At 39.1% G+C, this 26,582-nt stretch overlaps 1 protein-coding gene across 6 annotated transcripts in view; it reads left to right on the top strand.

Annotated features, from left to right (window-relative positions):
• The window catches only part of ATP2B1 (ATPase plasma membrane Ca2+ transporting 1), a 65,622-nt gene that overhangs the window by 20,582 nt on the left and 18,458 nt on the right, over positions 1 to 26,582 (top strand). For all 6 annotated transcript variants that reach the window (XM_065670052.1, XM_065670069.1, XM_065670075.1 and 3 more), the window contains exons 2-10: positions 9,113 to 9,525; positions 14,360 to 14,557; positions 15,437 to 15,691; positions 15,772 to 15,897; positions 16,897 to 17,040; positions 19,944 to 19,982; positions 20,973 to 21,134; positions 22,753 to 22,967; positions 24,132 to 24,374. In XM_065670052.1, coding sequence (XP_065526124.1) covers positions 9,321 to 9,525; positions 14,360 to 14,557; positions 15,437 to 15,691; positions 15,772 to 15,897; positions 16,897 to 17,040; positions 19,944 to 19,982; positions 20,973 to 21,134; positions 22,753 to 22,967; positions 24,132 to 24,374 — 1,587 coding nt within the window. In that variant the 5' untranslated portion in view covers positions 9,113 to 9,320. The remainder of the gene's footprint in view (positions 1 to 9,112; positions 9,526 to 14,359; positions 14,558 to 15,436; positions 15,692 to 15,771; positions 15,898 to 16,896; positions 17,041 to 19,943; positions 19,983 to 20,972; positions 21,135 to 22,752; positions 22,968 to 24,131; positions 24,375 to 26,582) is intronic.

The raw sequence follows: 26,582 nt of genomic DNA, 5'->3' as shown, positions 1-26,582 counted from the left end.
CAGGCACTCCTCCCAATTTTATTACTGATCTGCTTAAATGGATATTAATATCAAAGAATACTTCCTGAAAGAGAAGGCTGGGGGTCTGTTCAACTCAGGATGATATGGTAAACGCTGGTAACTTGAACACAGAATCATCGAATAGAATAGAATCATAGAATAGTTAGGGTTGGAAAGGACCTCAAGATCATCTAGTTCCAACCCCCCTGCCATGGACAGGGACACTAAACCATCCCACACAAGGCTTCATCCAACCTGGCCTTGAACACTGCCAGGGATGGAGCACTCACGACCTCCCTGGGCAACCCATTCCAGTGTCTCACCACCATAACAGGAAAGAATTTCCTCCTTATATCCAAGCTAAACTTCCCCTGTTTAAGTTTGAACCCGTTACCCCTTGTCCTGTCACTGCAATCCTTGACGAAGAGTCCCTCCCCAGCATCCCTATAGGCCCCCTTCAGGTACTGGAGGGCTGCTATGAGGTCTTCACGCAGCCTTCTCTTCTCCAGGCTGAACAGCCCCAACTTTCTCAGCCTGTCTTCATACGGGAGGTGCTCCAGTCCCCTGATCATTCTCGTGGCCCTCCTCTGGACTTGTTCCAGCAGTTCCATGTCCTTTTTATGTTGAAGACACCAGAAGTGCACACAATACTCCAAGTGAGGTCTCACAAGAGCAGAGTAGAGGGGCAGGATCACCTCCTTCGACCTGCTGGTCACGCTCCTTTTGATGCAGCCCAGGATACTGTTGGCTTTCTGGGCTGCGAGCGCACACTGAAGCCAGCTCATGTTCATTTTCTCATCGACCAGCACCCCCAAGTCCTTCTCTGCAGGGCCGCTCTGAATCTCTTCTTTGCCCAGCCTGTAGTTGTGCCTGGGATTGCTCCGACCCAGGTGTAGGACCTTGCACTTGTCATGGTTGAACTTCATAAGGTTGGCATCAGCCCACCTCACAAGCGTGTCAAGGTCCCTCTGGATGGCATCCCTTCCCTCCAGCATATCAACCGGACCACACAGCTTGGTGTCATCGGCAAACTTGCTGAGGGCGCACTCAATCCCACTGTCCATGTCACCGACGAAGATGTTAAACAAGACCGGTCCCAACACCGATCCCTGAGGGACACCACTCGTTACCAGTCTCCAGCCAGACATCGAGCCATTGACCACAACTCTTTGTGTGCGGCCGTCCAGCCAGTTCTTTATCCACCGAGTGGTCCATCCATCAAATTGGTATCTCTCCAATTTAGAGAGAAGGATGTCGTGTGGGACTGTGTCAAACGCTTTGCACAAGTCCAGGTAGATGACATCAACAAGTTTTAAATTAAAACATGTTTTAATTTAAATGGGTGCAACATGTTCTTAAACAAGGTTTCTGGTGTTAAAGAGCTCCTGAAGTTGACTTGGAGCTTCAGAAGAAGAAAAAACAATAATCCAGTAGTGTACTTAGTGTCTGATGACATGGGAAGGGAAGAAACTCATTGCTCAGACTGCTTAGAACAATTTCAGTGGTGTGCTTGGTATTGTGGGAGTTGGAAATAAAAATAGAAATAACATAAGAGATGTGTTTAGCTCAAAAGGTGTCGGAAGCAGGGCTAAGGAGGAGCAGCAAAAATTAGAGACTTTGTAAAATAAGGTAAAAGATTTCTCAAAACAATTAATGTACCTGTGGGAATAACTGTTACGAGGAAATCAGCTACTGTTTTGCTCTGAGTCAATAATTATCATCAGAAGTGACCAGCTGGATGCATTGCTTACAGGCATGCACTAAGCTTGAAAAGCTACAAGTGAGTGAAATCCAGAAATCCATTTTCCAGCTCTGTTGGATGGAATTTGGTACCATTTCACTTTCCTTTTATTTGAAGCTTAGCTTCATATAGCGTGTCTTTATGCCTCATTTAACACATGCCTTTTCAGGTTTTGTGACCAGAGTGCATCTTGTAATTTGGGAATGCAAGTAAATTCTGTTGTAATCCTATGATGTATAATTATATTAATAAGTAGGATGCCATGCTACTATCTCTTTGTATTATAATTTTGACTATGTTTTTGATAAATGTTGATGAGAAAAGTGTGGTAAGTTGTTCCTGAACTTGTTGATTTAAATATTTGTCAGCGGTTGACTTTACTGCACATGCACACAAAAGTGTCTACTTTTAGGGTTATATACTAAGTTATTAATAAGACAGACCTGTTAATATTACTTGCTTTTCAGCATAATTATTCCAAATATTTTTAGCTTGAACTGTGCAGGATTAAGAGGCTATAAATCCTCAGTCATCTTATTTAGGGGACTCAGTGCATCTGAAGTAAAGGAAAATATTGATGGGTTTGGGGAAAATGGTGTTCTGCTGGTGGTTTGTGGCTTGTTGTTTATTGGTTTGGGTTTGGGGTTTTTTTTCCCCTTGCATTTGATGTCTCAGGTTTGCCTTCAGCCATCAGCTGCCTTAGTCCAAATTTTGGCACCTCTACTCAAGTTACTTGAGCAAGCTGACACACACAGTTGGTACTTGAACGCACTAGATACAATGCTGAATGGGACAGAGTCATGTCTAGAGGTTAAATCTTTTTTTTTCTCTGGGATTATAGTCTTAACCTGGAATTACCTGGTGTTATAAGCAGGCCTGTCAGGTTTGGCTTTTTAGTTTACGATGTCATTGCAGAGCAAAAAGTAGATGAGCCTAGTAAAGGAAGTTACTAAAAAGGAAGCTTCAGGGCCTGCAGGTTGTTGTTGATCAGACCTGTGGACTGCACAAAGACCCTTCAAAACATCGCTCTGTTAATGGATACCTGAAATGAGTAACTGCTGCTTCTGGTAAAGTGTTTTTAGTAGTTAGAAACTCGACTCTTCTGCATGGATTTGTGTCTTGAAGTGTCTGGCTTCTTGTGGACAACTCGGCATTGTAATATGAAATAAGAGAATGTGAAAGCCTAGTATTTTAAATAAGGGAATGCTTGACTCCTTCTGTAATGATAATTGCACTGCTTTTTTATTCTCGAGGGCTTGCTAGTATGTCTCAAAGTCTGATGTTCCTTGGAAGTATACACAGAGTTTTCTAAAGCCCTACTTGTTGGATCAGTCTCTAGTATCTATTTAGTTCTGTTATATTCAAGTTAAAATACCTTAAATTCAGAAAGCTAATGGTTAGTTTAAGCTTTTGATTAAAATAGTTTTTCTACTCAGACTATTCTATACTGCACTTTTTGGATCTTGTTTCTTAATTCAGCTCGCTTAGTCACAGTTGACTGGCTTGTGAGTGTGGAGGGCCATGGCTTGGACAAGGCAGGGCAGTACAGGCCTGTGCAGTTGGTTGATGGTATAAGACAGTGTCTGCTTGCTTGCCAGGCTTCTTTCTTGCAGAGGCTGTGAGCAAGCTGCTTCATAAGAGAAGGTCATGTTCCTCCTGCCCTAATAACTCACCTTCAAGAGTGTTAAAATTTTCCCTTGCCGCTGCCAAGATAGGAGGGAAGTGATGTGGGAATCCTTTGCATGAATGTTGCTAATTTAAACCACCCATTTGACTTCAGCCTACAGCAGTCCTAATTTGTTAGCCATCATTTCAAAAAGAAATAATTCGGAGTCTTGAAGCAAAGAAGCTATCATTGTATGAAACTGCTACTACACAAGTGTCAATCACAGTAGGCAGCAACAATCCTTTAAATTAAGTGGGATAAATACCAGTGTTTGCAGGCACTGCAGAGTCTAGGAACAGCAGCCAGTTTTTATTTCAGTTAACCAAGTACATCTGCGTCCCAGGAGATTAAGCTTCATAATGAAGTCAGATTTCTCTTTGAAAACTCAGCAACCTGTCACCTTTGAATGTACTGTTTATAACATAGGAGCTGTAATAAAGGTAACTTGTCATTACAACGCTGTTGGGCACATTTAAGGCTGAAGGTGATGTATTAAAAACTTTATGTTGTGGAGTGTCTTTCCATGATTGTGCCCCCTCCCTCTTAGCTGTTTGATCTACTTGTATTTGTCTTTCCATAAGCCAGTTTTCTGAGATGCTGGCACTAAGACAACAGCATGCCGCTGAAATGATTCAACTCCTGTTCAGTTAGGTGCATTTTAACATAGGGGATAGTGACCTGTAAATGCATATGGTTCTGTATGAACTTTTTGGGGGGTTTTTAGCATTCATTCATACTTATTGTGAAACAGCTGGTGAGTTTCTGTAGTATTTCAGGTAGGTTTGAGGGTCTTTCTTTTAAAGTCAGAAAACTGACCCTCTGTAGCAGAAGACCTCAAGACTTTTTCAGTGTTTTTTCCAGGTCACTTTCCTCAGCTACAGGTACTTTCCATAATAATATTACAGATAACTTCCTTCTCTTCCCAACAAGGAAACGTGATTTGATGGCTTGAAGCAGTGGAACATAGAGTGCTGTGGGTTTCGAACTAAAGGATATAAAGGCATATTTTTCAGTGTCTTGAAAGCTGTTTTGAAGCAGGTTAAAATAGCATGGCAGCTGAAACATATGGGGACAGTTTTTATCACTGCAGCCTCTTGGTATGCAGATCTGTCTAGTCTTCATTGAACTAATGAGATTAAATGAAGGCTTTCCTGAGATAATCACTTTGCAAGCCTTTTCCTATTGCAGCAACCAGCTTTAGTGTGTTGTTGAAGGTCAAATGCTAGTACAACTAATGCTTAATATCTGAATGCATAGTATTCAAGCAGATGTATAAATTAACTTGAATGACACAGGATATATGATAGCTGGAGCTTTAGCTCTTGTTGTCTTGAGTTTGCTCAAGTATTTTAAGATTTAATTTTCTTAATATTAAAACACATTTCCCATAGGTTGGTGAAGCAAGTATTAAGTGCAATAACAGGAAAGGCTTGGATAAGGGTCTAAGGTATGCTAGGTTGTGTGTATCTGGGCAGTAGTAATTATGCAACACTTGAGCTCTGCTGCTCACACTTGCTTGACAGTGCACGGCCACTGCAAACTGTCACTTCAAGGTAGCCTTAATTTGTAATGAATGTAGAATGCAGATTATAGCTTTCTTTCAAACAGAAGGAATTCCTAAACACTAAATTACTAAATAATTTCAGCTGTGAAGGACTGTTTCTGGAGTCCTTTTTGATGCTTATTTAGTGTTCAGGGCTTCTGTTTGGGTGGGGCAGGGGATTAATGTTAACGTAACTCAACATATGTTGAGTGTTGTTTTAAGAACACTTTTAAGAACCGTGTTACGGCTGCTTCTGGCTTGATCAACATAGTATGGTCTGGTAGCATTAATAGAATTGTACTCTGTAGTGTGTTCATACTTTAGTAAACATCTCTATATGTAGACTTGTGTTTAGAGCTTGTCCTTTCTCCAGGCCAACTGCAGAGGTTCGTGAGGCTATCAGACTTATGACACTGGTAAAATTATCTAACCTTTATTTCATGGGTTACGGTTTTGAATTATTGTCTTTAGTGACAAAGCATATTCACTCAGCAATGAATATTAATATGATTTGGATAAATTATAAATTATAATATAATATCTATATAAATATATATATATAAATATATATCCATAAGTTATATGGATAAATTATAGATTATAAATTATAAATTATCATATTAAGATGCAGTATTCTTCATGGACAGCCAAAATGACCTGATGTGTCAGTGAAGCTATTACAGTCGTAGAGCAGTGGGGTCTTTTCAGAGAGAATTCACAAGTATCTGAATCCTGTCTATGAGAGTATATGCTGCTACTGTAAGGTGCCTCTGCACTACAGGATTTTTAGCCACTTGAGTGTGACAGAAAATAGCTTTAAAGTTGCTCCTAATCACAATGATATGCAAACAAAGGATTATCCAAAATTTCATGTGCCTAATGTAAGACTAAATCGTTTTGTGTGCAGGTTTTTTGAATCTGGACACTAACATCAACTGAATTAAACTTTAAACTGGAACTTGAGCAATAGCGTATAAGTGACTTGCAGTTTGATAACTATTTCTTGAATTTAGAAGTTTGAGATATTAGCAGATTGGAAGTTTGAGGTGAGTCGCTTTTAGCTATATTGCTTCAGAACTCATGCTACTCGGATGATGTATCTCAAATGACTGCTGTAAGAACTGAGATCTGGAACGCTGATCAAAATAAGTAAAAATATTCCAATAGTTGAAGAGATAAATATTATTGGATGATCTGTGTAATTTAAAATATGCTTTCCCTGGAAGTGTTCAAAAAACATGTAGATGAGGTCATTAGTGACATGGTTTAGTGGTGGACTTGGCAGTCCTGAGGTAGAGGTTGGACTTGATGATCCTGCAGGTCTTTTCCAGCCTAAACAATTCTATGATTCTTTCACGACACTTTAATTTCACTGTTTATAGTTGCACTATGCATCACCACTTTGTTACAAAAGTGGGCTGTTGGAACTTGCTGTAACAGGAAACGAATGCATGTTGCAAGATTTGACATTTAAACTGCATTAAGGATATTTCTCAAAATTGTAGCAAGGTTTCTCTTTAGGAATCAGGAAAGAAAAGATGTTAAGGTAAGTCCATTCTGTACCCATGTGCTGAGAGGCTTTTGTACTGTCTATTGCAATGCCTGGTAAAAAATGAGCTACTGGAGCAGATTCTTTCTGGCCTGATTTGATGTAACAATTGCTAATGTTTAACCAAGTTTTCATAATATGGAGCAAAACTGCTCTTCCTCATTATTCAGAATTTGAAGCATCTTCACACTCTTTCTGTTTTCCACAGCTATTTCTTGACTGTGATGAATGAGACAAAATAGTCTGTAACACTAGTAGACCTGATCTGCAGAACCATGCTGTTTCTGTAGTGTTAATGTAAACTTACTGAGCTTGTGTGTGAGCCCTGAGGGCATGTTGGCATGTTAAGACACCACTGAAGTACTTCAGAGCATCTGAGAACCCCTTTCAGGATAAACTGTTAATAATAGCTCATTACTGGAGTATTGTGTCTTAACAAAAATGGATCTAGATGCATAGAGATGATAGAACTCAATATAGATGATGGAGCACGAGCACAGCATGAGCTATGATTGAGCAATGTTATTGCTCTTAAAATTACTTGCACATGACAGCAAGACTTGCCCTGGCTCAATATTCAGTTTCAAAGCTTTTCAGTGCCAGGTAAGCAGCGACTAGAGCTGTAGCTTTTCTTAACTTCACTTCTGTACTTGGTGTATTTGGGCCTCAAGTGCAGGGCTTCTGCTAGAGCCTTAAGCAGAGCTTTTCTTAATTAAAAATGGATCAAGTTTGATGTAATTAGTTGTAGGGCATTCTCCTTGGGCTATTTTACCTAATTAGCAGCTGCAGCATCTTCTCTATAGTTACACAAACTCATTTGCCTCGTCTGCTTCTTGTTATACTGTCATAGCTATGATCAGATGCCAGTTGAGAAATTCTCCTGGGGTAGTAGTTGGCCAAGAGTATTCAGCTTTCAGGCATTAGATGAAGACATGGTTTGGCCTTAAAGAGAACTCATTTGCGTGAATTTCTTCGCTTACAGGGCACTGTAGCAGAACATGTTATAGTCAGATGAAGAATGTGTATTAATCCAAACTGCATCTTGGCATGCAAGTGAACACCATTGTCATGGATTCTTCAACTGTTGAATTATTTTTTTTGCAAATAACAGTAAACAATGAAGATTAAAGTTTTAAATTAGGTACCTTCATGATGATACAGGATGTTGAAGTTTTGTGCATGTAAGTTTTGATTGCTTTATTATGACTGCTTTTTGTTTCTTTCCAGAAAACAGCTGTAGACAGTTTTTCGCAGATTCTCCTAGTGATAGGAAGAGTAGTTGTAGCTCTGCTGGAGATGGGGCTGTCACCTGTGGTCGGGTGACATCCCTTCAGGGTCTTTCAGCATCAGTGGCTGTCTTCATTCCAGATGCAGTACTGTGGCATGGTGCTTTAAAATGGTAGATTTGCTGTAGCTGAAGCTGGTTGTTTCCAGAGCAAAGAGAGACTTTCCTGGAACACATACCTTAAATTTCTAGTAATTAGGTGCTTATAGCTGGACCTCAATATAGACACAGTGGTCCAGCTGAACCAGTCCTCTAACCTGTCAGGGCTATATCCAGAAATCTTTTCTTTGCTGTTTGAGTTTTTACCTTCATAAAGCAGTGCTGCAGTCAGTGGTAACTGTTTGCTTTATCTAAACATATGACACCTGAGGGTCTTGTTGGCCTGGAAGTGTCCATATTACTGTTCAACGTGAGGTACATGATCAAGCTTGTCTTTTGCGCACAACGGATGTTTATATAGGCATGAAGTGCTTGTATCTACATAACAGAATAGTGAATGCACATGGGTATGTGCAAGATGTGTCAGCCAAGTGGGAATTAAATAGAGAGTGCCTGTGTAGGCCAAGAATCCTGTGGGTAGTTGTTAATTTCTCGGCTACAGTGCTCTGATAATCAGACAGAAGAGCTGCTCTTAATCTCCTTATCCCTTCTGTAGGAAGGTGGTGGTGTGCAATTTTCCCCTCTGTTCAAAGAATTAAATGCAGATACTGTGGGAGGTTTGACTTGCGATGAAATAGGCTGGAGTGGGGCTAAAACTGTTTGGACATGAAAATACAGTAAGACCTAGGTCTGCTTGAAGATATACTCCTACTTGCACTACAAAAGTACTTAATGCATGGGGTAACTTAGTGTTGAAACTGTTTTCCTTGAGGTTTGTATGAATGAATTTGTGGGAACACAGAAAGGCTTGTTCATCCCAAACTCTGAGGTGAAAGCTTTGTTGAGAAGTCGGGATTTTTAAGTTGAGCATGTTCTTTACCCTATGTGACATCAGTGGTGGATGTTCCAAACTCCATTTCCGTGATATTTACTTCCAGGTGTTCTCAAAGGTTTCCTTTTGTTACCGATCTTTGGTTTATCATCAAGCAAAATGCAAAACAGAAAGGCAACAGCTGTTCTAATAATGAATTCAGGAAGTGGGAAACATCCATTTTACGCCTTGTCAGTCTTCCTAGCTGAATGCTAACTAAAAATGTTATAGGAAATATGAAGAAATTGTCCTTGGGCAGCAATATGTTCCCTGACCTCAATGTGAAGAGGAGGGTTGTGTTACAATGTATTTCTGAATAGCTGTTCTGTAACTAAATGTATGTTTATTCTTTCCCTAGACTGTACATGCCATTTGGCTTGGGGAACAGAATGCGCCATGGGACAACCTCAAAGATATCTCTCCAGACGGGGTCTCTTACTTGGTTGATGTGTCTGCTCTCCTGACTTGTCTTCATACCCAAAGGATTTATTTTCCTTTTGGAAATACTTTAAGTTGAAATCTTGTTCCTTACTGGCAACTGTCTACACTAAAGACTTGTGCGCATCATGGGTGATATGGCAAACAACTCAGTTGCATATAGCGGCGTGAAAAATGCTGTAAAAGAAGCTAATCATGGAGATTTTGGAGTTACTCTTGCAGAGCTCCGTTCTCTCATGGAACTTCGAGCTGCAGATGCACTGCATAAAATACAGGAATGCTATGGAGATGTACATGGCATCTGTACAAAATTGAAAACTTCACCAAATGAAGGTAAGTCAATTTTAACACTTACTGAGGAAACTCTGTTTAGGAAGAACCTCAGTGAAGCAAACTACTTAATTCTTCAATGTAGCAAAGTTTATGATACTGCTTCTTCCTCAAGGCAGAGAGGTATTTAATGGTAATAAGCAAGCAGGAGTTTTTTCCGTTAGTCTGAACTGCAGGTGAGATGTTGGATTACCGATTAAGTTCCACTTTGGAATAAAGTTCATTGATGAAGGCATCCCCATATGAAATATAAATGCAACACAGCAATGTTTAACTTGCTGTGAAAGTGTTAAGTTTTATGGATAGCTCATATGACCTATAGTCCATAGTTCGCACCATGCTGTCATAGAACACAGATTTTAATAGTCTAGTGCAGGGCTTATTAATGCTTCTGTGTTGCTACCTAGTTTTTGTATTCCGTAATGCAACAATTTTTAAAACTGATGACATCTCTTTTCTGTTTGTACTACATTGGATTCTTGATAACATTTTCTAGTTTTTAAATCTATAGTATTCTTTTAGATTCCATTTGATCTGTGCAAAATCTTGATGCTACTTTAGGCACTAGGAGGTAGTGTCGCTATTACTAGAAGGTTTGCAAAGTGATCACACACTCCTTTTGTCTAGAAATAAGACAAAGGAGTCTTCGCCATGTTAGACTTGATAGCATTCTGTGAAGTGTGGCTACCTCATGCTTTTGCTTCTGTACAGTTATTATTCCAAGATATATGCAGAGAAGGAAATAAACCTATCAAGTCTCCTTCCTGAGAGCTTTACAGGAGTTTACTTTAAGATGTGGCCCTCTCTCACTACTGTCTTCTAGTGTAAATGAAGGCTATGAGTTTATATTTGTGAAAGATGCAAGTCCTATTGCTTAAAATATGTGAACAGTAGTATCGTGTACAAATGTTTTTAATGTTTCTTAATCTAATAGTAGCTCAGTGTGAACTGCTGTTGGTAGTGAGTGAGAAGTACCAAAATCAGGATTTGGGTAAATTATGATATTTCAGCATTTAAGGTCTCACATAGCTTTTAACCAGTGTAGTGTTGGTGGCAGTAAAGTACCGGCTGTTGTAATCCTGGAGAGCTGCTGCTTTCTGTTCTTCAGAAATGCTAGGGAAAGCATTTGGAAGGGTTTGTCTCCTTGGATCAAGAACAACCTATTAATCGGGTATCTCTGGGTACATCTGCATATAGCATGTTTTGGTTTGATCTGCTTTTGAAGCCAGACTCCAGTAATTGTTTCAGTACATGAATAGGGTTCCTCCTGCCACAATGAAAGTTGCCAGCTCTCATGCCTGACCTGCCAGTGAATGAGAGTAGACCAGTTCCAGGCTGAAGAAGTCTGTAAAACGTGAGATGTGCAAATGTCTGTCCTCAACATCAACAGACTTGTGAAATTTAGTGCATGTGTGTGAAAAACAAGCTGCATACAAGCAGTGTAACACTTCTTAGTTAGGGGCAGCAATCTCTCTTTACCCTGTTAACCTGTTGCATAGCTTTGAAAGACAGTTTCTCAGTGAAGAGGGTCAACAGTTTTTATAGTTGGGAACTGAGAGAGTTGAATCCTATTTTACAGTCATCTTCAAGGCTTATGCCCCATTATTACTGAATGATATCTGGGTGTACAGCTGTAGACTGCAATGATGCACTAAGCACCAAATACCTGGCATATGGCAGGATTCACTTTATGTAATGTAACAAGCAGGTTAAAACATGGGAAAATGAGCATCTGCTGACATCTACTAAAACTAGAAAGGGTTAGATACCCTTTCCTGCAGATTGATTCTGCTGTACTGAGGACCGGGTGATCAGGGCCTTTCCCTTTCAAAAGGATTTGACATTTAGTTCTATTGTACTGCAATCAGTTAAATACGATCACTAACTTGATAAAAGGGTGCCATCATTTTTTTGAAGTTTAAGAGCAGCTTATATGTGCAGCAGGACCTCAACAGTTGAATGTCATAATTAGCTCAGAAAAGGTTAAGTAAGATAAGTTAGAGCAGTGTCCTCTATAAAGGTGTCATTTTGTCTCTAAATCACTTCATGAAATTTCAAAGAACCAGCCTTTCTGTAAAGCAAGCTGCTATAAATTTCTTGGAGGTAGTACAGGAGAGCTCTTGTGAAAGTAGAACTAGGTTTCTTCTTTTGTCGAGTTCAAGTTGTAAGTGTAGGAATGGAGACGTTCTAATGAAGAAAAACTAGGCAAGATTTATGCAGAAAACTGTTAACAGTAGTTGTAGCTCTCTAAAATCTCATGGGTATGCCTGCAAGACCGTATGACACTTCCTCCTATTCAGAAGGGTTTTTTTTTATTGTATGAAAGGCTGACCTATGTAATTATCAGTGATTCACAGTGAAAGTACAGGTAGTTCTAAAATGGTACAGTGAATGAGTTCAGCTTGTATAATTACTTGAATTAATTGCTTTGAAGTTACTGAACAATGCAAGTTAATGTCTGTTTTCAGGCAAAATGTGCATCAGGCCTACCTGGTTTGAAATGAGAAATGAAACCTGCTCTTTACCTTTTAGTATTACTAAAAACAGACACTGAGCAGACTTAGCTGCTTGGTATTTTGTGTTTAATATGTTGTTATATGTGTGCAAATGTGAATAAATGAATGTCCGACATCTGCAGTAGGAAAAGTCCTTGTGTTCGGGAGAGATGGGCCACCATCAGTATTTCCACAGGTCAATATAAGTTTGGTTTTCTAGTAACTGTTACTTCTAGATTTCTAATAAAATTTGCTTTACCTATTCACTTGCCCAGTATTTTTCAACTTAATACCAAATAACATAAATTAGCTTAATTCAGATACATAATGAACAGTAATGTCAGCCTCAGGACTATAGATGATGAACTATGAAATTGCCAGCTGTGTGGTAAATGCATCAAGTTTGGTAATGGTGCATGGTGTATTATGGAGAATACTAAAAATACAAAAGCTTCTTGTCTTTGCTGGGCTTATTTACTAATCTCCACTAAGTGGTTCTTGACAGTAGCTTGGCTTTTTATATATATATACATACATATACCATTGCTGTACACTTCTGGTATTTTGCATCCTTTCACAGGATGCACCCTGTGAAAGGAAAAAGAAAGTGATGATGCTGACACTATGTAAAAAATCTTCCAAACTTTGCCATTCTAAAAGGAAGAGAGAAACGGTATCTGTTGCAAAATAGCAATATGGTCCAGCATTTTGGATTGGCCAAGCTGCTCTGAGTTTCTCTAGATCCTCTTGTATAGCTCAGTTTTTGAAAATGGTCTTGCAGCTTTGAGTTGAATGAAAGCAAGCATCTCAAAGCTTGAACTTCAAGAAGTACAGTCTTAGGGATAACAAGTAAAATTACTCCTTTGTATTAAACCTCCAAAGCCATGAATTTAAGGTAAATCTAAGAGTGTTAGAATAATTTATTATCTACACTAAGTGTGTTTAATTTCACTTCTGAAAAGATCTGCACATAATATTTTGCCTTTCAGTTAAGTGATTTCGTAGCAGTTGTTAGCATTTAAAACTGAGCTTTGCAGTTCAGTGTCTTGAAATAACACCTGACAGTTCTAGGAAATACCTGTTAGAGGTATTAAATACCCCTCTTATGAAAGGCAGTTGCAATGGTCACTGTTCTTATGGGTTACATAGCATGTTTGCAGTGCCTTTATCACTAAGCAGACGGGTTAACTACTAAAAAACGGCTACTATGAAAACTGCTGTCTTTAAGAAGGTACTTATTGTAACCATGGAGGCAATAGGGTTGAAGCTTCTGGACCTTTGCTCTGAACACGGCTGGATGTTTGGCCACTTTGCTTTGAAAAATGAGCTATTGGCTTAAATTCTGAATGGTGGTTTAGGCAGCAGGAAAATGTTGAAGGAATAAGCAGGAGGTGTACTTACAGAAGGACGTGAGTGCATCACCTTGCACTGAATATACTTTGTATTTCTTTATTTTTAAGGACTTTGCTAATTCTTGAAGCCTGCTGTGCCTTTTAGTGAAGGCCACTCACTCACTCACTCTTGCCTGTTAGTGTACCTTAAAGATGGTACCAGAGTTGAGACAGAAGAGAGGACTCAAATATGCCACATAAGAAATATGCCATATATATATATATATATATATATATATATATATATATATAAAACTGAGGTGAGAGACCCTGCACAGTGCTAAATGTAGGCTATCTCTGTGTGAGAGGCGATAGAAAGTGAAGCTTCAGAAGAGCAAACAATTGCTGTCATGGCAGAAGCAGCATCCTTAAGTGGCTTCTTCTCTCCACATGATTCCTGGAGAGCTTCACCAGCTCATAGTTAATAGAATTTTCTATAATAATTAAATAATACTGATTTATAATATTTATGGTATTTTTATTAATTACATTAAATATTTCATTATAAATGCTACATTAATTGTAGGATTTTAGGATGTTATCTCTGAATACAGAATCCCTGCAGTGGGAACCAGAGCTGACTTCACAGTCTGTGTTCTTGCTAAAGCTACATTATGGTACTCAGTCTCAATAGCAGTAACTCTACTAATGATCTTGTCTTGCAAACTTGTTTACTTGCTACGAAGGTATGTCTGTTACTATTACCTTGTTGCTATGTCGTAGTAAGTGCAAGTAGGTAGACTATCATTTTATATTGGCAAAGTGTGAATTATAAAATGTAGCTGGTTTTCTATAGTGACTCTGATTTAAGGGTAATACTGATATGGCTTTTCAGCATTGTTGCTGTGGGACAGAGTGGGACATCACTCCATAAATGGGAAACCTCAGTCACTTCTAATGTGAGGGTGAAATGCAAGTAAATGTCACTAACTTTGTCTTGTTATTGCATAGGTTTAAGTGGAAATCCAGCAGATATAGAAAGGAGAGAAGCAGTTTTTGGGAAGAACTTTATACCTCCTAAAAAGCCAAAAACATTTCTTCAGTTAGTATGGGAAGCACTGCAGGACGTTACACTAATTATATTAGAAATTGCAGCTGTAGTATCCTTGGGCCTTTCTTTTTACCAGCCTCCAGGAGGAAATGAATCATGTAAGTAAACCTTTTAAAAAGTAGATATCTACCTGTATTATACTACTGACTTTTCTCGTCCAGCATGCCTATACTGTAAATCTGATGGGAGACAGTAAGTCAGGGCAAAAGCAACCTGTTGTTCCTTATTGAGAGAATGCTACTAAAAGTCTAGCTTACTGTAGAAAGGCAACCTGAGATTTCTCTGGTCATGATCTGGTATCATTCTGACCAAAATAATGCAAAGGTGAAGTTCAAGCAGCACAAACAAGGACTTGTCTTAAATCCAGTCATGTTTCTGTGCAAGTGTTTTTTTAGCTTTGCCTCAAATATTTAAGCAATTTGTAATTTGTGGTCATGTGCTTTCTTTGAGGAGTCAGCAAGTCTTAAATTTTCCTTGATTTGCAATATGACACTGGTAACTTTCTAATTTTGGAATTGAAGCTATATTTATACTTCTAAACGGAAAATGTAGGGATCTGGCGTTCATTGAACTGAATTTTTGCAATGATATCTGGCTTGCTAAGATAAAGGTGAAGGGGGAAATGTTGTGAAAGCAGAAGTCGGTTAACTAATCGACTAGTGTGACATTCTCCTGCTATCATTTAACAAGATAATAAAGACAAGTAACTTTCTGTATCAACTTCTCTTATATTCAGAGAAGCAGGGATGTAAATTCTAAGCAGTTTAACTTCCTTGAACAGCTCTAGCTTTCAAGTTACTTAGTTTTTTTGTGTGTTACCCTGACTAAAAATAAAGGTAAAATTGCGAAGAAGGCTAGCATGGAAAATGTTTAGCAACAAATAGTAGTTTCTTCTTGACAAAACTTTGTTGTTGAAATAATTATCTACGTGAACTTTCTACGTGAGCTTTCTTAAATCTAAAACCTGTTTCCTGCAGTGTGTGGATCAGTAAATGTTGGTGAAGAAGAGGACGAATCTGAAACAGGTTGGATTGAAGGAGCAGCAATCCTCCTATCTGTAGTTTGTGTGGTATTAGTAACAGCTTTCAATGACTGGAGTAAAGAGAAACAATTTCGGGGATTGCAGAGCCGTATTGAACAAGAACAGAAATTCACAGTCATCAGAGGTGGCCAAGTCATCCAGATACCAGTAGCTGACATAATTGTTGGAGATATTGCACAAGTGAAATACGGTAAACATATTTTAAAAGTTGAACTTTCCTTTATTTTCAAAAAAGGAACTGCAGTCAACATACCCAGTGATTTTTCCTAGGTGATCTCTTACCGGCTGATGGTGTACTCATTCAAGGAAATGACCTTAAAATTGATGAAAGCTCACTGACTGGAGAATCTGATCATGTTAAGAAATCCCTGGACAGAGATCCTATGCTTCTTTCAGGTGTGTAGCATTTGGCAATTCTTCAAGAAAGTGGTTTGTTTGTAGGGGTAAACGGGTTATTTAAATTGTTGAGGTATACAAAAATACTGCTTTGTCAGAGTGAGTAGACTCTTAAGCAACTACATGAAATGTTTGTCAGTTTTATGGTTTCCTCTTCCAGATAGTTTTGGCAATTAAAGCTCCAGGAGAACATGATGTTACATGTGCACATCTTATATTTGTCAGTGCAAAGTTTGGGAGCTTATTTCCGTTGTGCTTTGCTTCTCCCTGTGGAGAAAGACTCGGGGGTGTTGGTCGATGAGAAAATGAGCATGAACTGGCTTCAGTGTGCGCTCGCAGCCCAGAAAGCCAACCGTATCCTGGGCTGCATCAAAAGGAGTGTGACCAGCAGGTCGAAGGAGGTGATCCTGCCCCTCTACTCTGCTTTCGTGAGACCTCACTTGGAGTATTGTGTGCAGTTCTGGTGTCCTCAACATAAGAAGGACATGGAACTGCTGGAACAAGTCCAGAGGAGGGCCACAAGGATGATCAGGGGACTGGAGCACCTTCCTTGTGAAGATAGGCTGAGAAAGTTGGGGCTGTTCAGCCTGGAGAAGAGAAGGCTGTGTGGGGACCTCATAGCAGCCTTCCAGTATCTGAAGGGGGCCTATAGGGATGCTGGGGAGGGACTCTTCATTAGGGACTGTAGTGACAGGACAAGGGGTAATGGGTTAAAACTTAAACAGGGGAAGTTTAAATTGGATATAAGGAGTACATTCTTTCCTGTTAGGGCGGTGAGACACTGGAATCGGTTGCCCAGGGAGGTTGTGAGTGCTCCATCCCTGGCGGTGTTCAAGTCCAGGTTGGATGAAGCCTTGTGTGGGATGGTTTAGTGTGAGGTGTCCCTGCCCATGGCAGGGGGGTTGGAACTAGATGATCTTGAGGTTCTTTCCAACCCTAACTATTCTATGATTCTATAACTGCTCAAGTCTCAGTGGAAAACCTGATTCAATCTTTCAGGCACACATGTGATGGAAGGCTCTGGAAGAATGGTAGTAACTGCTGTAGGTGTGAACTCTCAGACTGGAATCATCTTTACCTTACTTGGGGCTGGTGGAGATGAAGAAGAGAAGGAGAAGGAAAAAGAGAAGAAGGACAAGAAAAGTAGGCATAATCATCTTGGATTCCTGGGGAGGGAGGGATCAACTCCTGAATGTTACTGGACAAAAGCATGATCTGGTCATCTGGAGACAGAAATCTTTTTCTAAGACTTACACTTTCAGTGAGTTTCACTAAAAGAAAACTCAGGTCCAGTGACCTGAGAGTGCACTACTACTAATAGCTCTTGTTGTGGATTTTTAATTAAACTTCAGATCTCATTGAGCAATTAAAGGTCGGAAAGTTTAGAACTCCTGACCAGCCATACCACCTATAAATTGTTAAATTGCCATCTTCTGTATTTTAACTGTATACAATGTGAAGTACATTCATGTCTAATAATAGCAACTACCTGTTTGTGGCAAACAGGTTATTACCAATAGTACCACTGAAGTATCTCATTTTGCTTTTGGCAGATAGAAAATGTCCTTTATAGTGAGCTCTTCTATGATACTTAGAATCATAGAATCATGAAATGGTGAAGGGGAAAGTTTGTATCATTGTTATTGCTGAGTTTATGGATATCTTAAGTATATATGACTGATTTTGATAAAGATGAGCTTCTTCTGCTGCTCTTTTTCTTCCAGAGCTGAAACTTTGAATGCTCAGTTATACACAAGGCCAATCTCTAGTGGCATGTTTCTGTAAACTTTATTTTTGGAGGGATGAGGGCCTTTTGTTAAGTGTGAAATGGGCTGTCTTCCTTCTTCTGAAGGACGTGCTTAGTAGCTGGAATTATAAGGTCACTTATCTGAGCTATACCCTTTATCCAGAGCTTTATCAAAGCTCTAGAAATGTCAACCAGTAATGTTTTAATGCTAGCTTTCATAAGGCATGTTTAGGACTAAGCTGCACCACAACAGAGATTTTCTTAGCTTTTGTGAAGTCTATTAGATGGGAGTGAGCCTGAGGATTTTGGCAAAAAAATAGACTTTTTAATCACAAGAATATAAAACGGTAAGCAGTATAAAGCAGTACAGAAATGTGCTTAGGAATCTTGCTAGCCTTCAAACTAAAAGGGTAATTGTTGAAATGTGTGCTTTGTGCAGAAATTAGGATTGAACTGTGCTTTTTGTTTTGTCCTAATCCACTAACAGTTTACAGTTCTGACCATTCTTGAAAACTAAAGTAGTAAGCTTCATCAGAAGTAAGTTACAAGAGTTGTTACAAGAATTGGAAGTTCAAAGTTAGTTTGAAGCTCAGGCATGGTAGTGAAGGTAAACACTTCCAGGGATTAGTGGGGAACTGTTTCCATCCTTTGCTCTTTCCCTTACAGAGGAAGAAGGAAGCAAGCAACCCTACCAGCTGCTACAGGAGATATGCAGAAGGTTATAGGTTTTATTATTATTCTGACAGCATTTCTTATTTAGGAGAAGTATTTTTGACATGTAGTGTTTTGGTGTAACTTAGGGCCTGAACATTTAAGGGGCTCTTTTTTGTCTCCCAAGACACACAGTTTCCTCTTTCCTTTAAGTTAGGTGCCTAATAAGATTCTCCTTGGTAAAACTCAGGTTAAACTCAATTAGCTTCTCTGCCAATGTTAAGGAGATTAAAGTGGCTATTTTTAGATGGCTGTGTATGGCTTGGTTCAGAATGAAAGCACAAGGAGTTAAAAGTAACTCAAGTGTAGAATTCTGCTCTTATAAGAGGGAGAGGGGAAATAGGAAAGAATAAATACTAAATTAGGATACAATGATGAGTTCTTGAGTCTGAAGTGGCTTCTTTTCTACTTTCTGTAGAAAGTGAACATGCTTTTTCCCCCCTCCTCAGCTGTTCTGAGGATGCGTGAGGGAAGATCTTATGTACAGCAATCAGACTATGTCTAAAGCAATAATACAGTGGAGGTATTAAATGCCATTCCAGACAGGCTGCTTGATACTTTGATTTTCTTCTACCTGAGTGGTCTTACACATTTCAGTCTACATAACTTAAGGCTGAAGACTTAATGAATTGCCAGTGGTACCGAAAAATTCTCTTTTTTTTCCCCCAAGTTCCTCAGTTCTGTGCTTTCACTTCAGGTTATTGCAGATAGTAACTATAGCCCATGGGTTCTCTATTTAGGAGAAATGTTTGTTGTCACTTGCCAAGGTAGTAGCTAAACTTTTTTCCTTTAAAACCCAAATAAAAAAACGTAGTGTCTGTTCTGTCTTTCCGCTTCTTCCCCCCATAAGCTACACACGTGTCAGTCAGTCTTCTAGTTACTTTTAATATTTCATCCATTATTTTCTTCTATTATTTCACTGTCCTTCTTTCTGGTCTCTTGAACTCCATGTCTGAGGAGAGGTAGGAGGGATATTATGAATGCGAACTGTTCTCTTAGTGGTGTAACGCTGGTATGTTGCCTGTAGATTATGTTCATGCTTGCGTAAATAGGGTTAGCATAGATCCAGTAATCCAGTGCTGTACCTCCATTAAGCTTTGGTGTGGATTTATAAATATTTTATACTACAGTAGCTTCTGCAGTGTTGAACAAAGCACTGCTTCTGGAAATGACATTCTGCGGTTTGTTTACAGTAGTAGTCAGATGAAGTTGCCAAATGTTGGAAGAACAGAGAGCAAGACTGAGGCCACCAGAATCACCTTAGTGTCACGATTTTTTACCCTAGGAAAATGCTTAGGCAAGCCTTTTAAAAGGTTACCTCACAAGTAATAAATATCTGTTACAGTAATGTGTGCAAGCTTAAGGTAGCGTAACTCTACAGCAATCTTTTATGGAAAAAGTAAAAATCCTGATGCAAACTGTTTCTGTGAGTTGACTTTTGCCTTTAAAGCTTCAGTTATATGATCCCTCTGTCCCACATAACTGCTTGTTTCAGCATATGGTAATGTATGCATTATATATAAATATAAATACTGAAATGAACTCTGCACAGCCAATTTAAACCACAGCTTGTTCCCCTCTCCAACAGGTAAAAAGCAAGATGGAGCTGTTGAAAACCGTAACAAAGGTAAGTGCAGATTCTCTGATCCTTTCTTGCAAGTCCCTATTTTCTGAGACTGTATGTAATAACAAATACATACTTTCCTAAGCAAATGAATATTTATATCCAAAGTGGTTATGCTAAAGATGGCACAAGTGAATCTGTCCAAAGCATATGTTTAAATGAACTTGGTAGTCTCAACATAGCTAGATGCTACAGAAGTGAACTTTGCCATTGATTTTTCAAGACACTTTTTGAGGTGAGTTACCCTTGGCTGGCTACCAGATACCCACCCAGCTGGTCTCTCACTCCTGCTTGTCTCAGCAGGACAAGGCAGAAAATAGGATGAAAATCCTGTAGGTTGATATGAGGACAGGGAGATACTAATTATCTTCACAGGCAAAACATAGTCAACTTGGGAGAGATTAATTTAATGTCAATTAAAAATAGAGTAGGATGGTGAGAAACAAAAACATCTAAAACAACTGCCCCTCTCTGCCTCCCCTTCCTTTCAGGCTCAACTTCACTCTCAGTTACCCCTGAGGAGTGCTTGTCTCTGCTCCTTTGTCCTCACACTCTTCCCCTTCTTGATCACAGGGTCTTTCAAAAAGGACTGTATCCTACTGGAACTTTTCCAGGGTGGGTTTTCACAGGCCACAGCTCCTGCCAGGAGCCTGCTCCATCATGGGCCTTTCACAGGCTGCAGCTTCTTTCAGGGCACATCCCCCTGCTCTGGCTTGGGTCTTCCACGGGCTGCAGGTGGAGATCTGCTCCACTGTGGTACTTGGTGGGCAGCAGGGGGACAGCCTGCTTCAACATGGTCTTATCCATGGGCTGCAGCTCCCCTGCTGCCAGCACCTGGGCACCTATAACCAATATACTTGTTTAAATGTTCATGTGTAGTATGGCGTCTCTGTGTACAAGCTGCTACACAGTACTGGTGTTGGTAAGCTTTGTAAGTATCACTGATTTTGGGGGCTCCCCAGTGGATAAACTTAATTTGATCTTACCTTCTAGCTAAAGCTCAGGATGGTGCAGCCATGGAAATGCAGCCACTGAAGAGTGAGGATGGTGGGGATGGAGATGAGAAAGACAAGAAGAGAGCAAATTTGCCAAAGAAAGAGAAGTCAGTTCTTCAAGGCAAACTTACAAAGCTCGCAGTTCAGATTGGCAAAGCAGGTATGATGTGTCATTAAGCCCCTTACGTTGGTATCACGTGTTTGAATAAAATTGGAATGTGTGTAGTTTGTGAGAGGTTAACTGGAGTAGCTAGCCTTGACTGGTTTGATTAATTAAGTGCAAAATTCCAATATGTGCAAGTATGCCACTGAGCGAGCTGATGGCTTCTCAGATTGTCGTATGGATGGCTTTTATTTTTCCTTGATTTAAGTAGATTCAGGCTTTAGAGTGCCAGCTTCTGGAAGAGAAGATTTGAACTTCATAACATTGGACAACTGTTACAAAAGATAGTTTTTAGATAAGGCATTTCTTGATGTACCTAGAGAACTATAAATTGAGTGAAGTCTGGAAAATGTAGTAGTGTCAACCAGGTTATCCCTAGTACTTCTAGAGGCTTAGATATTTCCACTTAACATATGCCTTACAGTATGTAACACTTTTGGACTTTCTACTATCCTTTAGCTTCTGTTACTCTTCAATCAGCTAGTATTCAGCTGTCTTCATAAACGGTTTCTTCTTGAAAGTAGGCTAAAGCAACAATGAAGTTTAGTGTAAATTTTAGGCTATGTTATCTAGCATGTAGAGGTTTAATTAAAATATTTCAGGGTTTACTTTGACCCATGTAGAATTGTTAGAAGATTTAGGTTAGGGATTCTAACAAAGTCTTGTAGCCCAGCACACAGCTCAAAAAGGGCTGACTTCAGCATCTATGTCATAAGACAGTTACAGTGTGAAAACAAAGCAATTAAGCTTTTAGCTTTAGCACTCTAGTTATGTATTGGAATGTTAATTTTTCAAGAAGACTTGTACTGACAAATGTGGAATAAAGCTTCCATGATATGTTTAATGGGAAGTATTGCTCTTTAACACTTCCCCCACACACACACTTTTCATAAGGCTTCTGTTTTCCTTTATTCACTTTTTTGACCTGTTGTAACTCTCCACATACCCTTAATGCTCATCTGCTTTGTGCATGTGGTTTTTCTGTCCTGCACACACTGAAGCACCTTTTTACAAAGAATTGACACTCTTCATACAGTGAATTCTGTTTCTTTATTCCAGCTAGATCAGTTTTCCTTCCCTGTTTTTATGTGGTGTCTTAAATGTGCTGCTTGGCTTGCTAGTTGCAGTTCTGGTTTGTCTTCCCAGTTATTCCCAGTTCACTGAACACTGTGCTTAGCTGCCATATTTAATCCCAGCTTCAGCAGGAAGCAGGGTACAGACTGTCAGCAGCTTTCTCTACTGGCTAATTCAGCAGTACAGTCGTTCAAGGGCTGCTGAATTATTTCAGTTCCTGTTCTGCTTAGTCAATTGACATTACATATTTGTCTGTCCTGATCATAATTAGATCTTTCACTTTTCAATTAAATGGATAAGAGGGGAAAAATGCTATTAGAAGTTTCTAAGTGAAATGCATGAAGAAGTACTTGCACTGGAAGTTGAAACACCTTTGAGAGCTACCTCAGTGTTTCCTGACTTGCCTGTTCAAAAATTACATAAAGTTATTACTTACTTAGCTCACATAAAGGCAGAAGTATTTGCACCTGACTTATCCACAGTCTGTATTGCCAGATATTTGAGATACTTTCTGACAACTGTTTATTCTCTTTTTAACAAGGTTTGTTGATGTCTGCAATTACAGTCATTATCCTTGTGTTATATTTTATAATTGATACCTTCTGGGTTCAGAAGAGACCTTGGCTTGCTGAATGTACACCAATTTATATTCAGTATTTTGTGAAGTTCTTCATTATTGGAGTTACAGTCTTGGTGGTGGCAGTACCAGAAGGTCTTCCACTTGCAGTCACTATATCTCTGGCTTACTCTGTTAAGGTAAGTGAATAGGTGTGGAACAGATTTTAAGGGTAGGTGGGTGTATTCATCAGCTGTAAATCTCAGTTTAGGTATGGTGCATCACATACGTAACAGACTGGGGAGAAGCTTTTCGTGTTTCCCTGAACTGCATAAGTATTTTACTTAATATCTGAATACACACTAACATGAACAATGAGCAGTGGCAGGCTGTTGTCACCATCTAAAGATGAATGGGTTTAACTCACAAGATTGTAGCGTTTGCTTATAGTAATGTGTTAGAACTTGTAAATAACAAACTCTTCTGTAAAGCTGAACTTCTACCTAACTGATGTGTTAAGCGACTGCTACAAAAGTTTCTGGATTGATTCTCCTTGAGGATTGAATATTGCAGAATATGCAGCTCTCTGTTTATTTTGCAGCATATTTTTTAATTCATGCTCTTTGTTCTCTAAATTTTCTTATTGCTTCCTCATGCTGGGAACAGTTATTAATCTGAAAATCTAATTGTAAAGACATGGCTGTTTAGCCTGTGTTCTAAAACTTAACTTGCAACATTAACTAGTAGTGGCCTTAGCATTTTATCATTTGAATACTGTGTCTTCAAGGTTAAAATACTATCCAAATCTGTTAAATAAAGAACTTAAAGATATATTTGGCCTGTGAAACTTATGTAGTCCTCACTGTCTTAGCTGAAACATTGGGCTCCCAGTTTGTATTTGATTTCAAATCTGACTTTAGCTTTTTGAAATACATGTCACCTGATGTTCAGATAAGTCTGTGGCACAGCTTACTTGATCTTTCTCATAAGCAGAAAGATTATTTATTTATTCATTTTGTTGTCTCTGGTAAAGCTCAGTCTGTACCTCTCCTGTATTTATAAATATCATCATAAGCTATTTGCTCATAACACAGTCTGAAAAGTATCAGTAGTCAGTGAGACATGCAGATGTAAGGGATTAAGACTGTTTATGAACCTTGTTCAAAATGAAGTTTACTGTGACGTAATAGAGTTAAAGGAATCCTGACTGGATGTAGCAGCTGCAAATTCTTCCTCTGTAAGATGCTAGATGACTTAAAGGCTCAGTGTCTTCTGAAGCTGCTGTGTAAGACTGGACACCCTAAATGAAAGTATCTGCAATGTGAAGTAATTTTTATACCTGTTGACTGCTTTTATTTCCTTAGAAAATGATGAAAGATAATAACTTGGTGAGACATCTAGATGCATGTGAAACAATGGGCAATGCAACAGCTATTTGCTCAGATAAAACAGGAACATTGACCATGAACAGAATGACAGTGGTCCAAGCCTACATCAATGAAAAACATTATAAAAAAATTCCAGAACCAGAAGCTATTCCAGAGAAAACCATGGCTTACCTTGTGACAGGAATTTCGGTTAATTGTGCTTATACTTCCAAAATACTGGTAAGTGGATGTCCATTCTAATCAAGGTAAAATAACTTCCTCAAAATTTCCAAATTGTGTGGTGGCCACATGGTGGTAGCCAGCTAAGTGTGTGTGACAAAATGCAGCATAGGGTATTTTATACCTGCTGTAGATTGCTCAGGCATTCGAGTGTAAACTGCAAAAATAGCTTATTTCAAGTTAGAACTGATAGTTCAAAGATGCAATCTCAGGAAGACAACTTCAAGATCACAGTTGTATCTAAATTTGTTTTTATGAGTGGGGCTGTTAACATCTTGGCTGGGTTTGAGTGCTACTCCAAAGTAAGCATGTAAGAGGAGCGTAACATCAGCTGGAAAGGAATGGTGAAAATGCAAGTACAGATGAGGATACTAATGAATTTTTATTCCAAGTACTGTTGTATGAGTTTGTAGGCTTTAGAATTGTGACATCTTTGCTCATGCCTTGTTTGAGACTTGCAAAATATTTTGGAATGAAAAGAATAATGGACCATTACGCATTTTAAATACTGGACTAGGTAGCACGTGCATCATTTTCTGAAGCTACATAGCTTCCTTGCTGTAGTTATTCCAATGTATTGAATAACTTGTATTCTTTTAGGCAGGAAAAATAACTAGTAATTAGCTTTAAAGAATAAATTAGCACTTCAAGATTTAGTAGAAATCTACACTATGAGTGCTTTGTATAGGAATAGTAGTAAAACCCCAGTCCAAAAGCTACTTTTCAGCCAGTCTGGACCTCTGCAAGAATTTCAATAGCAGTACTTAAGGTGGCACATCAAGATTGCCAGCACTGATTCCTGTGAAAAAAGACTGTAATACTGCTAATGATTTATAGCATGTGAGGAGTTTCACAGTCTAATTTTCTAAAGATTTTTATATAGAAATAAAAAAAAAAAGCTGCATGTAAACTGACCAGGCCCCTTACTACTATAATTTTGATCAAATTACACCCAAGGCAGTCATAGTTCGTCTGTTTCACAAAATCACAAATGGCTAAAAGGAATCTCTTGAGATTCTCTGGTTCAACCACCCTGCTCAAAGCAGGATCAGTCAGAACACATTGCTGAGGGCTGCGTTCAGTCAGGTTTCAAGAATCTCAAAGGATGGAGACTCTGAAACCTCCAGGCAACCTGATCAAGTATTTGACCACCCTTAGAGTAAAAAGGTGTTTCCTTATTTTCAAATGGAATTTCAAGAGTTTCACTTCGCAGCTGCTGCCTGTTGGCCTTTCACTGTGCACCACTAAGAAACCTGGCTTTGGCAGTCTTTACCATTGCTCCACCTGCCTGCCCCACTCAGGCATTTAATACGTACTGTTAAGTTTCTCCCCCGGAGCCTTTTCCAGGCTGAACAGTCCCAGCTCTCTGCCACTCCTCACATGTTGGGTGCTCCAGTCCTTACACATCTTTGTGGCCAATGGCTGACTTGCTTCTGGATGTCCGTGTCTCTTTTACTGGCAAGCTTAGAACTGGACATCTTAAATTGCACATTAAAGTGAGCATTTGAAAGTGTGAGCATTCAGTACAGCCAAATCCAAGGTGTTGGAGCTCTGAAAAATGAAAATGGATTTCTCACCTATGATTAGTACAGTTCAGCTCTAGCTGCTTGGGGCATGTGAGGCTGACTAAGTGTTTCTGCAGGTTTTTGCTACAAACTACAATGCAATGTTACAGCTGTATAGGTTCAGAAATAACTTGAGAGAAATTTTTGAGCTTTACTTACAGCACTAGTATGTGCATATTTCACACTGCTGAGGTAAGAAACTTGTTCTGGCAATAAAGGGTTGGAAACTTATTTCGGAACTCTTTCCAGTTAAATAGGCCATAGCCTGGAAAACGGAACTTATAGTGAGACTTAAGAAGCTTAAAGACTTAGGTTTTGCAGTGGAAGGCTAACAGGTGAGGTGATCGCAGTCTTAAGTCATTGAGGAAGCGTTATTACAGGAAAGGACACTTAATTTAGCAGAAATAATGCTAATTTAAGTAAACTTATGTATTTTTAAAATGCAAAGTAATTGTTCAGGGACTACAGTCAATTGATCAGAACTTGATCATTTCAAGTAATGGAAAATGCCTTTTAGAAATATGTCACAATTTGATACAAACTGAATGACTGATTTTTAAGTCTTCTGAAAGGGACTGAATGATCCTTAACGGGTACAGAAGTTACCTATAAAAGCCAGCAGTATGACTTTGACTCATGACTC

This window comes from Lathamus discolor, chromosome 1, assembly GCF_037157495.1.
Source record: "Lathamus discolor isolate bLatDis1 chromosome 1, bLatDis1.hap1, whole genome shotgun sequence".
NCBI classification, from domain to species: domain Eukaryota; kingdom Metazoa; phylum Chordata; class Aves; order Psittaciformes; family Psittacidae; genus Lathamus; species Lathamus discolor.
Note: the sequence above shows the minus strand (reverse complement) of the source record. Positions and strands in the feature narration are given on the sequence as shown.